An 11,589-nucleotide genomic window follows, 5' to 3' on the forward strand; every position below is an offset into this window, starting at 1 on the left:
CTCCCCATCCTACTAAGCTCTCTCATACCAAAGAATCAAGAATCACATTTTAGCAACTTAGAGTTGGAAGGAAACTCACAGGCCCATTTCTCAATTATCTACCTGGTAAACAATAAACGGGATGATGATTATGAGAGATTTTTGGTAAATCAAACGCCATCCAACCTGAGCTTTTAGAGTTCCACAGGTGAAGCCCTGCCAATAGTAAAAATGGAAACTCGGCTCCCTCATTCCCTTCATGTTAGCCTAATGGTTGCCAATAGTCAACATGGCCACCAGGCTGTGCGTTCCCATTGGCGGCTCCTCCGAGGCCCGCCCCGCCCCGCCCCTCCAAGCGACCGCAAGGAATCGCGGAGCCGGACGTCGCGGTTCCCGGCCGGACTGCGCTTGCGCCATTCTTTGGCGCCAAGATGGCGATGGAGATGAGGCTTCCCGTCGCTCGCAAGCCCCTTAGCGAGAGCTTGGACCGCGATACTAAGAAACACCTGGTGGTTCCGGGGGACACGATCACCACGGACACGGGATTCATGCGGTACGTGGGGATTTGGGGACTCGGGGCCCCACAGGGCGGCTGCTGGGCTCTCTGCACGTGGCCTCTGTTCCCTTGCACCTAAGTACCCGCCTGACGCAGGGCACATCTGAGCATCGCAGTCCCCTTGTTTCTGAGTCCTTGGGCTCGGAAATAGTCCCCATCTGCGTTTGCCTCAGCCCTTGGAGGCTCTTCTGTCCTGAGCTCTGGTATCAAGGACTCTTGGGTGCTCTGCCTGAGACCCTGATCTCTGAGACTTCCTCTTCTTCTTCGTTGGAGACCTGCAACCCTGGGGGTGGGGGTTAGGAGCAGAGACCTCTTTCCAGTTTTCAGATTGAGGGGACTGTGGGCATTTCTGACTTGGTCTCCTCTTCTCTCAGCGACATCGCTTCGCCAGGTGCTCGGTTTTGGAATCAGCAGTTGTTTGGGCTCAGGGCATAGAAATATATTGTGCCGCACGCACCCAAATATACATTTCGAATCCGAGGGCAGTACAATATGTGTAGTTAAGAGAGCAGGCTCTTGACCCAGACAGTTGAGGTTCCAGCCCTGCGCCATCACATATTATTGGTTGTATTCTCTCTCCATCGTCAGATTTCTCATCTGTAAAATGGTGATAATAACAGTAACTGTTTGATAGGGAAGCGAGGATTAGATGAGGCGATAATTAAGAAAAGAAGCAAAACTCACCATTCTGTCACCGTCAGAGATAAACACCAGTGGTGTGTAGGACTTTTTGGAGAGGAGGGGAGTACAGCATTTATAGCATTGCGCTTTAACCCTTTAGTTTGAGGCTATTGGAACCTAGGGAATCTGAAGTGTCAGTCCTTCCTTCCTGAATTCAGCATATATTTGAATTACGTGTGGTTGGGGTACAACTGTGATCAGAGTGGAAACTTCTGTCCTAGTGGAATTTATCTCTCAACAGAGACAGATAATAAGCAATGAACCCAACAAATGAGTTGGTATGTTTGGCGATAACTGCAGTGGGGGAAATGAAAAGTTGAGCAGCATCAGTGGAATGTGGTTGGAGATATGGTGGGGGTGGTGGCAGCATGGTGGGGGGACTACTTTAAATGGGATAGTCAAGGTGGGCCTAATGGAGAAAGTGTCATTTGAGTAGACAGGAGTAAGACGAAGGAGATGTCCGTGAAGCTCTCTAAAGAAGGAGTGTTGTGGGCAGAGAGAGAAGCCAGGCTTTACAGTGGGAGGATCCTGTTAGGAATACCCTTGTTCTTGGAAGGAGAGGTCATCTCAAGCGTACTCTTTGTATCCTACTCTTGTAACAGGGGCCATGGAACTTACATGGGGGAAGAGAAGCTCATTGCATCTGTGGCTGGCTCCGTGGAGAGGGTAAACAAGTTGATCTGTGTGAAAGCCTTGAAAACCAGGTGAGAACAAAAGGTGTGTATTCTCTTGTGTCATTCCCCTCATTCCCGCCCGCCTTAGGTCTGCGGTTCAGTAGGTCTGCGATTTTGAACATGACGGTGGAAAGGGGTATAGATGACTATAGGTGAGTGGGGGCTTCAAAGGTTTCCCCACATTACTTGACCTCTCCAAACCTCGGTCGCCTCCTCTGCAAATGAGGATAATAGCATGACCTACCTTGTAGGATTTTCATTGGAATTCATTCAAATAGGACATGTAAAGTACTTAGTGCAGGGTGCACTACCGAGAAGGGCTCCATAAAGGTTAGCTCCCGAAAGGAAGCCAGTAGGGTTGGAACAGAGCGAGCAAGGGAGAGCGTAGGGGCAGACGAGGTGGGCAGACAGCCTGCTTTGTAGCCACAGTAAGCATTTTATCTTCCACTCTATGTATAATCTGGGAAGCCCCTGGAAGGGGTGGAGCAGAAGAGGGGCCTGGTCTGACTTCTCTTGACTCTGGAGGAGTGTTGAGAGGGGGTCAGGGGCAGGCTTAGAGAGACACATTAATGGACTGTTTTCATCATCTGAAGCGATGGCGGCTTGGACTAAGATGGCGGTAGGAGTGAGGAGTAGTGGTTGATTCTGCATAGGTTTTGTGTCCTGAGTTTGTTTTTTTCATCCCGTAACAGTGTTGGGTTTTGTATTCTTTGGGATTTGCCATATGTAGGACCATGTCTGTGAACAGAGATAGTGTCACTTCTTTTCCAATTGGGATGCCTTTTATTTCCGTGTATATTTTGAAGGTAGAGCCAGTAGGATCAGCTGCTGGACTTGTCCCAGAGCATGAGAGGGAGAGGGAGAGGGAGAGGGGGAGAGAGAGAGAGAGAGAGAGAGAGAGAGAGAGAGAGAGAGAAATCAAGGGATCTTCCAAGGACTCCCAAGCTTTTTGACTTGAGCAACTGTAGGGATGGCGTTGCCATTTACTGAGACTGTGATCACTGGGAGGGGACCAGTTTCTGACGGGAGCTGGGGAGGGGGCCGTTGGAAAGCTTTGCTTTTAGGTTGGTGACATGTGGAAATGCCTCTAAGTCACGTAAATAGAGATGCTGTGTAGCCAGCAGTTGAGTAGAGTCTGGAATTCGGGACGGAATAGTCATTGGTTGTATTTCAAGCCATTCGGTTGGATGAGCTCACCAAGAGGTGAATGTGGGTTAAGAGAGAAGAGGTCCACAGCCGGAGCCTTCAGCATGGAACACCTCATCATTAGAATTGGGATAGGGAACTAACACAGGGGCCAGAGGTGAGCACCTTGTGGGTGAAGGAGACAGTATAGACTGGTAGGGGTGGGGTCCTATCTCAGTCTCCTCCTCCTTTGCTGATGCAGAAGCCATCTGTGTTCCAGAGCCCAGCAGGAAATATTCCATGCTTATCGGTGGCATGTAATTAACAAAGTAGGGGTTACAGGCTTAATGAACTATTTGGAATAAATGGTTTGTCTAAGAATAAGTAACGAAGACTTTATACATGTAGGAATGTTTGAAGTTATCAGTTCCGGGAAAATAAATTTAAAAAGCATAGTTATATGAATTTACCATATTTCAATGTGGTATGTAATTAAGGCCCTCATCCTGTTTAACCGAAATCACGAATGATGCTTGGTCTGGTGATGAGGTCTTTTTACTGATGGACGACCTTTTGTTTTATCTTTCAGATATAATGGTGAAGTAGGAGACATTGTAGTGGGGAGAATCACAGAGGTAAAGTCGATACCAGATGGTTTTTTTACAAAATAAAAGCAAGCTGGTGACTGAATGGCTGGGATAGTCATTCCCTATGTAGTGATGCCAGTGGGCATTAATTGCATTGGACTCTTTGTGCCCTTTGAGGTAAACAGTTGGCTTGTTGTAGTAGGGATTATTGGTTGCTTATGATATGAGCTCTTGCCCCTGAAGTCTGTCCAACTGTGAAATTTCTCTGCAGGTTCAACAGAAGAGGTGGAAGGTAGAGACCAACTCTAGGCTGGATTCAGTCTTGCTTCTCTCCTCTATGAACCTTCCTGGAGGAGAGCTGGTAAGGGTCTCCAGGCCGGTACTGTAGTTTGCTAGCAAGAATGCTGGGGTCTGTTCCTCCACTAGAGAACTTTGCTTTTAGTGAGGTTGCCTCTTTTAGTCTTGTTTGCTGTCTAGATTACACGTAGATTACACGTTTTTTTTTTTTTTTTTTTACAGTTACAAGATTAAAAAAATTTTTTTTTTAATGTTTGTTTATTTTTGAGAGAGAGAGAGAGAGAGAGAGAGAGAGAGAGCACGAGCCAGGGAGGGGCCGAGAGGCAGAGAGACACAGAATCCGAAGCAGGCTTCAGGCTCCAAGCTGTCAGCACAGAGCCCGATGGGGGGCTTGAACTCATGAGCCAGGAGGAGAGAATGACCTGAGCCGATGCCGGACGCTTAACTGACTGAACCACCCACGCGCCCCACACATAGGCTTTTTACTTGGCCCGGGCCTCCCCAAATAAGCAGCAATTGGTATGTGGTAGGATCTGGAACAGCCATGGGGAGCGATCCCAAAAGAGAAGCTCTCAGATGCTTGCTGCCCATTTTCCTTTCCTGGGTGGATCAGCTTTGCACAGTGAATGTGTGCCTTGGAAAGTTGTGCTTAGATTAGCTTTTCATGAATTGAATGGCATTTGGTTATTCCAGGCAACTGCAGTACCTGAGGGGCAGCCTTTTGTAAAATGCCACGGTTTGCCTTTCTCTTCAGTCCAGCATGTATTGCAAAGAGGCTCACTGTGCTAGTTTCTCCGGAGAACGTAAGATAAAGGAGGCATGGCCGAGTTCCTGAAAGAGTGTACAGATGAGTAGGGGAAACGAAATAAGTGATCTAAATATCCGGCAGTCGGAAGGATAAACAGGCGTGCGCTCGTACAAAAGGAATGCACGCTCATCGGAAAGCGGGGCGCTGGAGTTGATCTTTGAAGGATGGATAGAATTTCACAGGGAATCTGAGCTAATGGGAAACGTGTGAGTAAAGATAAGTCAGGCAGGAGGTAGTCTGGGCCTACTGGAGCATGGAGGGCCGCCACGGAAGGTGAGTGTGGAAAAGTGGGCTGGGCACGATTGGGAGCGTTTTCAGTAGCGCGGAAGGACTTGGGATATTATCCAGAGGAGGGCGGGAGAGGGGAAGAGGAGCCGTGGGAAGGTCCGTGAGACAGGAAGTAGTGGCGATCGCTCTGGTTTTCCTTGAGTGACACTGGTTACCTACTCTAGTGTTTGAATACTGTGGTTCCAGAGATCTCACGAGGAAGTGAAAGAGAAAGTAGGTGGAGAGAGATCTTTCTGCAGGATCTGTCTGACTTAAGCAATGTCATCTCTTTGTGTATTTCAGAGGAGAAGATCTGCGGAAGATGAGCTGGCCATGAGAGGTTTCTTGCAGGAAGGGGACCTTATCAGTGTATCCTGCACCTTGCATGACAGCATCTTTATGTTTCACATGGAACTGGGAAATGGGGCTTAAATTTTATGTCTCCACCAGGAGAAACATGTCCTGGCGGGGATCTGAATCCTAGCTCAAGGCCAGGGGCTCCGCTGCAGTCTTTCTCCACCTCCTTAACCCAACCGGACTCTCCGGCTCTTATTCAGACCTGCTGCCTCAAGTCCTTTCTGTGGGTTTTGTAACTTGCGGTGGCCCGTGCCTTAAGCTAGACTCCACTTTTCATGGCCACGTTAGCTTTGATCCGGGGAGTAGAAAAGGTGTTGTTCGTGTCAAGATATTCACGAGAACCAAGGAGGAGAGAGATTAGGTCCCATTGATGTCCTCTGGGTCTGTCTAAGGCTGCGAGTGGGACTGTTGGGGATGGGAGGGAAGGAGGAGAGGAAGGATCAGGGACACAGGGAAGGCAGGTGACGTGAAAGTGTGTGTTCCTTTATCACCCTGGCCAGGCGGAAGTCCAGGCAGTGTTCTCTGATGGAGCGGTGTCTCTGCACACAAGGAGTCTGAAATACGGAAAAGTAAGTTGGACTCTTGCTGTTCCTGTATGCTAGCTGAGACTTCAAATCCTTTTCTGAATCCCCAAGGCTCTGGATTTCGGCCCTGAAGAACCCCAGAAGTTAAGCGTTACAGGCTGGCATCCCACACACTGGCTGGTTTGTGGGTCAGTAGTATAACGGACGACAGCTTTTACTTCTCCTGCTACTGAGGCGATGTTGCGGCAGGAGAGCTCTTGTGACCGTGGGCCCGGAGGCCCTGCTGTGTCTGTTCCCTCCCGGGGGAACTGCCGCTTTACGCAGGGGCCAGGGGTAGAGGCTGTCCTGGGAGCGAGGGGAGGTGGTGCATTGAAACCTGATGGCCTTGGCTCCAGACAAATGTCCAGTCAATAAAATGGGTATCATTCATTATTAGGAAGGGCTGGTTTGCCACCTGAGCCTCTAAATGAAATGTCACTGCTTTTCCTGTAGGTGTTGTATGAGGTTACGTTACTGAGGCTGTTATTTTTTTTAACGATAGCATAGTTTCTTTATTTTTTATTTTATTAATATTTATTTTTGAGAGAGAGAGGTAACAGAGCATGAGCGAGGGAGGGGTAGAGATTGAGGGAGACACAGAATCCAAAGCAGGCTCCAGGCTCTGAGCTGCCAGCCCAGAGCCGGACACGGGGCTCAAACCCACTGACTGCAAGATCATGACGCGAGGCCGAGTTGGTCGCTCAACCGACTGAGCCACCCAGGCGCCCCGACAGCATACTTTCTAAAACAAATTACGACTCGCTAGTCTCTTGGCTTCATCTGGGTGAACCTTTTCATTTCCTGAGTGGAACAGAAGACTGTTCCCTGGTGGAGCGGCCACGGTCAGCCACGCTCACAGCCTTGAAGTGGGTAGAATTGCCGCACCGCGTGTGCCGACCTTCACGGGACTGGGTCCTGCAGACCCTCCCTCAGCGGGATGGGGGCTTGGAGCGGTCCTGCCAGGACCCGCGGTGGATTTGCACCCCGCCCTTGGCCAGTCCTCTTGCCCGGCGGCACGCACCTCACGGGCAAGGTAGGTGGTTGGGATCGAGGTGGAACGGGACAGTGCGCCTTGGCCCGAAACAGGCACGGGCTCGCGTCCTCGTTAGCTCCGGCTGCTCTGACTGCTGGCGCGGCGACCCTGGGATGACGGGAAGGTGGGAGGAGAGTATGGAAAGTCCCCTTCTCTCCGGGAATGTTTCCGGTGTGTGTGCGTCCAGTGACCGTGACTGAGGCTGCTGATAGGAGCGGCCCTGCTTCTGCCGTAGCGAGGACGCGCGTCCTGTGGTCCGCTCTTCCCGCATTGCGCGGGTGACCCTGCTATGACTTCGCGTGTGCTGTGTTCCTCCAGCTAGGTCAGGGGGTTCTGGTCCAGGTGTCCCCCTCCCTGGTGAAGCGGCAGAAGACTCACTTCCATGACCTGCCGTGTGGCGCGTCGGTGATTCTGGGCACCAATGGCTTCATCTGGATCTACCCGACGCCTGGCCACAAAGAAGAGGATGCAGGGGGCCTCACTGCAAACCTGGAGGTGAGGAAACGCTGCTGCTGCTGCCCTCGTGGCGGAGCGGTGCTCAGTCTTCGCTGTGCTTCTGGGACAGGCGGGCTGGCTGTTTCTAAACCATATGGTTGCTGTCATCCGCGTTAGTGTGGGTCTCCGTCGAGATGTCTTCATGAACACTGTTGCCTTCTCTTTGTCTTTTTATTTATTTAAAAAGAAAAACGTTAAAAAACTACCTAACTTTTGAGAGAGAGAGAGCACAAACAGGGGAGGGGCAGAGAGAGAGGGGGGGCACAGAATCCGAAGCAGGTTCCGGGCTCTGAGCTGTCAGCGCAGAGCCCGAGGCAGGGCTCGAACCCACGAACCGTGAGATCATGACCTGAGCTGAAGTCAGACACTTAACCAACGGAGCCACCCAGTCACCCCTTTTCTTTTTATTTTTTTAAGTTTGTTTATCTTGAGCCAGAGAGAGAGGGAGGGAGGGAGGAAGGGAGGGAGAGGGAGAGAACCAGTGGGGAAGGCCAGAGAGAAAAAGGGACAGAAAATCCGGAGCGGGCTCTGACAGCAGAGACCCCAACGTGGGGCTTGAACTCACAAACCGCAAGATTATGACTTGAGTCGAAGTTGATGCTTAACGGACTGAGCCATCCAGGCGCCCCATGCGTTCTTTTTCTCAAGAGATGGAACGGAACGGGTTTGATCTTTGTCGCCAGAGGTAGCAAGTTACAGGGTAACAGCAACTGAAGGGTCATCTGTCTTCGTCTCCCTCGGAGCTAGCCGTTTGGTTGGTTGGGAGTCCCAGAGTTGATACTGTTTAAATCAGAAGTGATTTCTGTGACTTGCTGGGACTGTCCTCTTACTGTCGTTCTGATTCTATTTTCCCTTTGCGTCCGCTGGTAGCCTGTCTCCCTCGCTGACCGAGAGGTGATCTCCCGGCTTCGGAACTGCATCGTCTCGCTGGTCACTCAGAGGATGATGTTGTACGATACCAGTATCCTGTATTGCTATGAGGCATCCCTTCCGCATCAGGTACTCCGCCCGGGCCTTCCCTTTTCCCCATCGGTCTGTGAGTCGGCGTCGCGTGTCTGTCGTCTGCTCCCTTGTCTCCTCAGTGATAGCAAGCACGTCTCCCAGATGCCTTTACCGTGTCCGTCGGTACGAACCCGATCTGGCGGACGGCCCTCCCGGGTGGCCGGTAGATGTTTCCCCAAGATGCTTGTAACGTCCTCAACGTCTAGTGTCAGTCTGAGGATTTGGGGGGGCGGGGTGGGGGCCCCTGGGGGGACTAGTGTATGACATCAGCTGTCAGGACTTCGTCTTGCCCATCCCAAATTGTAGCTTGTTAGTGAATGCCGGGAGAATGTCCCTGCTCCTGTCACTGTATACCATGGATTCTTGATGACTTGTTAAGCTGGTTGTAGCAGATCCTGTCTCGCAGTACTTAGCCTCTGACAGATGAAAGGAGTACAGAGGGTTTATGGTAGCCATGCTTGGTTTCTGCGTTTGGATTGGCTTATGGCTGCTTATGGTTGATTTCTTTTCTGAGCAAATACCTTCTCTTCTTTAGATCAAAGACATCTTAAAGCCAGAAATAATGGAGGAAGTAGTGATGGAAACGCGCCAGAGGCTTTTAGAACAGGAGGGATGAAGAGAGGCCTGTGAAGGACAGGACTGCGTGTACCTGAGTGGAGCAGTTCTTGAAACCGAAGAAGCTGATTTGTGGTCCCCAAGTGTGGCTCAGCGGAGAACCGTGAAACTCATTCCTTAACCCACACTGGGCCGCCTCCGGCCCAAAGGGCTGCTCTCTCTTGTTCTAAGGCAAAGCCTGGGGAATGTACTGCCAGTCCCTTAGGTTGCCTGCAGAGTCCGGCACTAGGGGTGGTTTCGAGCCTTTAAAAGCACGTGGTGTTCCAGCCAAGTGGCCTCCCATCCTGGAATAAAATGGAGAATCTTTTGTCTTCTACTCACCATCAGTTCACAAGGCACAAAGCCCCCATGAAACTGCCCCTATAAACGACACAGCCTCCCTGACCCCCAGATTGTCCGTTTTGGCCTCTATTTCCACCTCTGCAGCACAAGTACGACATTGAAGGATATAGTTAGTGACGCCAACCCGGCAGTCGAATAGAAGAATAAGGTTAACCAGGCAGCCTTTTGCCTGGCTGGAGTGTTATTTCCCATTGCATGATGCTTCCGGGGATAGATGCGAGTACATCTCTAGCAGGCTGCCTTAATCTGTCCTGCCTTTAGGGTGATTTGTAAGAAGTCGAATTATCGATAATGGAATGAATGCTCTGGGTACCGTGAGGAACACGGAAACAAATGCAGGTGGGAAAAGAAAAGCTGTCTTCATCCTGTAGCTGAAGTAGTGATGCGTTAACTTTGGCATAATTCAGGGCGAAAAACGAGGCTGGAATTCTCACTGAGGAATGCTAGAATTCCCACGCATCGGTTTTCCTAATGACTATCTAAAGAGGGTACTTTGATTCAGGTTTGGGGAAACTTTTTTTAAAAGCCCTCTCTTTATAAAGTGCTATTTTATTTCACATATGTAGTGAACTATTTTTATATATTTATAAATGTGTTAACATCACTTTCTGGTCTCGTGTCCTGCGTAACGAGAGCTGAGTCCAGTTGAAGGAGGGTTTAGCAGATACAGATTCTGACAGAGGCCTTCAATACTCTATTTGGGCCGCCTAGGAAAATGTAAACCCAGGACAGTTTCAGCGGTAGTGACTGAACACTGCCTTTGACGGTTATGAACTATAGCTCAGCTCTTGAGTAACAGTATGTTTCTTGTCCTTGTCACGTGACTCAGGGGTGTCATTTTACCTCTTTTTTGGCTTTCCAGAGTGTATCATCTGTTCGAGGAGTTTGCAGACAACTGAATGTTCCATAGGCTGTGTTGTAACTTTAGTTTTGCTCACTTGGCATCTTGTTCAGAACACATGCCAGGCTGGATGCCTCTTTGTGGAAGGGAGGGGGTGGGGGAAGCCGAAGTCCCTGGTTTGGTTTTGAGTTTGGGCGGGGATCGTTTGTAAGCTCTTTGAAAGTTTGGTCTCCCTTGGTCTCTCCCAGCCTGCCAGCCTATGCTGTACTTCGGTATATACAGAATGGCAATTATCTGCCCGATGGGAATAGGGTGAAGGTCTGAAAGCACCTTTTCGGGCTGATCTACCGTCCGTGGCCCACTAGAGGGCGCCCTTGTTGAGTGTTAATTCCACTGCGTGTTTTTAAGAAAATGGAATAAGCTGAAATTTTTACACTGGTACTTAGTTCCTGTAGCAACTCACGGGTTGATTTTGCTTTATAAAAGTGAGGACAAAATTAGACTGAACTGAATTACTTTTAATGAATATTTGAACCTGAAGGGATTTATTCAGTGTTTGGCAACATTGGTTTCTGACTATCAGGCATTTGCTGGGCTCTGGATTTTAGTTTTAAGTCCTCAAAAGTATCATTCTACAATGTTCTACAGGGAGAAAAGAGCATAGTGCGTCTCTAGAAAATATTGTAGTCTAGGCTTGGGGTTCACCACCAGAAGGTGGGTCGGTGGAAAATGGAGATTGGATACGCATTTAGATCAGGTGCAGGTGGCCTCCACACTGACCCCTGCAGCATAATCTCACCCTGTGGAAGACCAAACAAGATCTCTTGACAGCCAGCAGATGTGATCCTCACTTAACCAGTGAAGAAAGTAGTTCAGAGAAAATGGCTTGATTAAGCTCAGGAGGACCTATGGATCAGGAATAGGCTGAAGCTTTAGAGGGAAAGCAGCCTTTTAGAGAATGGGTTGGACTGGGGCACCTGGGTGGCTCAGGTCATGATGCCAGGGTTGTGGGAAGGAGCCCCGCATGGGGCCTGCTTACTCCCGCTCCCCCTGCCCCTCTCTCTGCTCGTAGGCATGCTCGCTCTCAAATGAAAGAAAAAGAATAATAATCTATAGAGAGTGGCTTGGACTGTTCGTGAAAGAATGTAGGTCCAGAAACTTTATTTCCAGCCCTGAGACCAATCCCTTGAGCTACCGTTTTGCTCACTGCCTGTCCCTCCCTCTAGGTATGCTCCTCTGGACACAGATGAGTGTCCCCCTGCCCCCCATTGCATGCCAGCAACTAGAGCAGTGCTTGGCACACAGGGGACTCAAATGCTTGTTGAATGAATTAGTTCAAGAGACGCGTATTAGAAAATTTTAGGGGT

At 49.9% G+C, this 11,589-nt stretch overlaps 1 protein-coding gene across 1 annotated transcript; it reads left to right on the top strand.

The window, feature by feature from the left end:
• The first annotated feature begins 375 nt into the window (after positions 1-375).
• On the top strand, positions 376-9,985 carry EXOSC2 (exosome component 2). The gene is made up of 9 exons (XM_047831094.1): positions 376-532; positions 1,819-1,920; positions 3,605-3,650; positions 3,874-3,963; positions 5,278-5,343; positions 5,832-5,900; positions 7,246-7,422; positions 8,293-8,421; positions 8,960-9,985. The coding sequence occupies exons 1-9, from the start codon at positions 411-413 to the stop codon at positions 9,038-9,040; spliced, it is 882 nt and encodes a 293-aa protein (XP_047687050.1). The 5' UTR covers positions 376-410; the 3' UTR covers positions 9,041-9,985.
• Positions 9,986-11,589: the final 1,604 nt, after the last annotated feature.

This window comes from Prionailurus viverrinus, chromosome D4 (genome assembly GCF_022837055.1).
Source record: "Prionailurus viverrinus isolate Anna chromosome D4, UM_Priviv_1.0, whole genome shotgun sequence".
Lineage (NCBI taxonomy): Eukaryota > Metazoa > Chordata > Mammalia > Carnivora > Felidae > Prionailurus > Prionailurus viverrinus.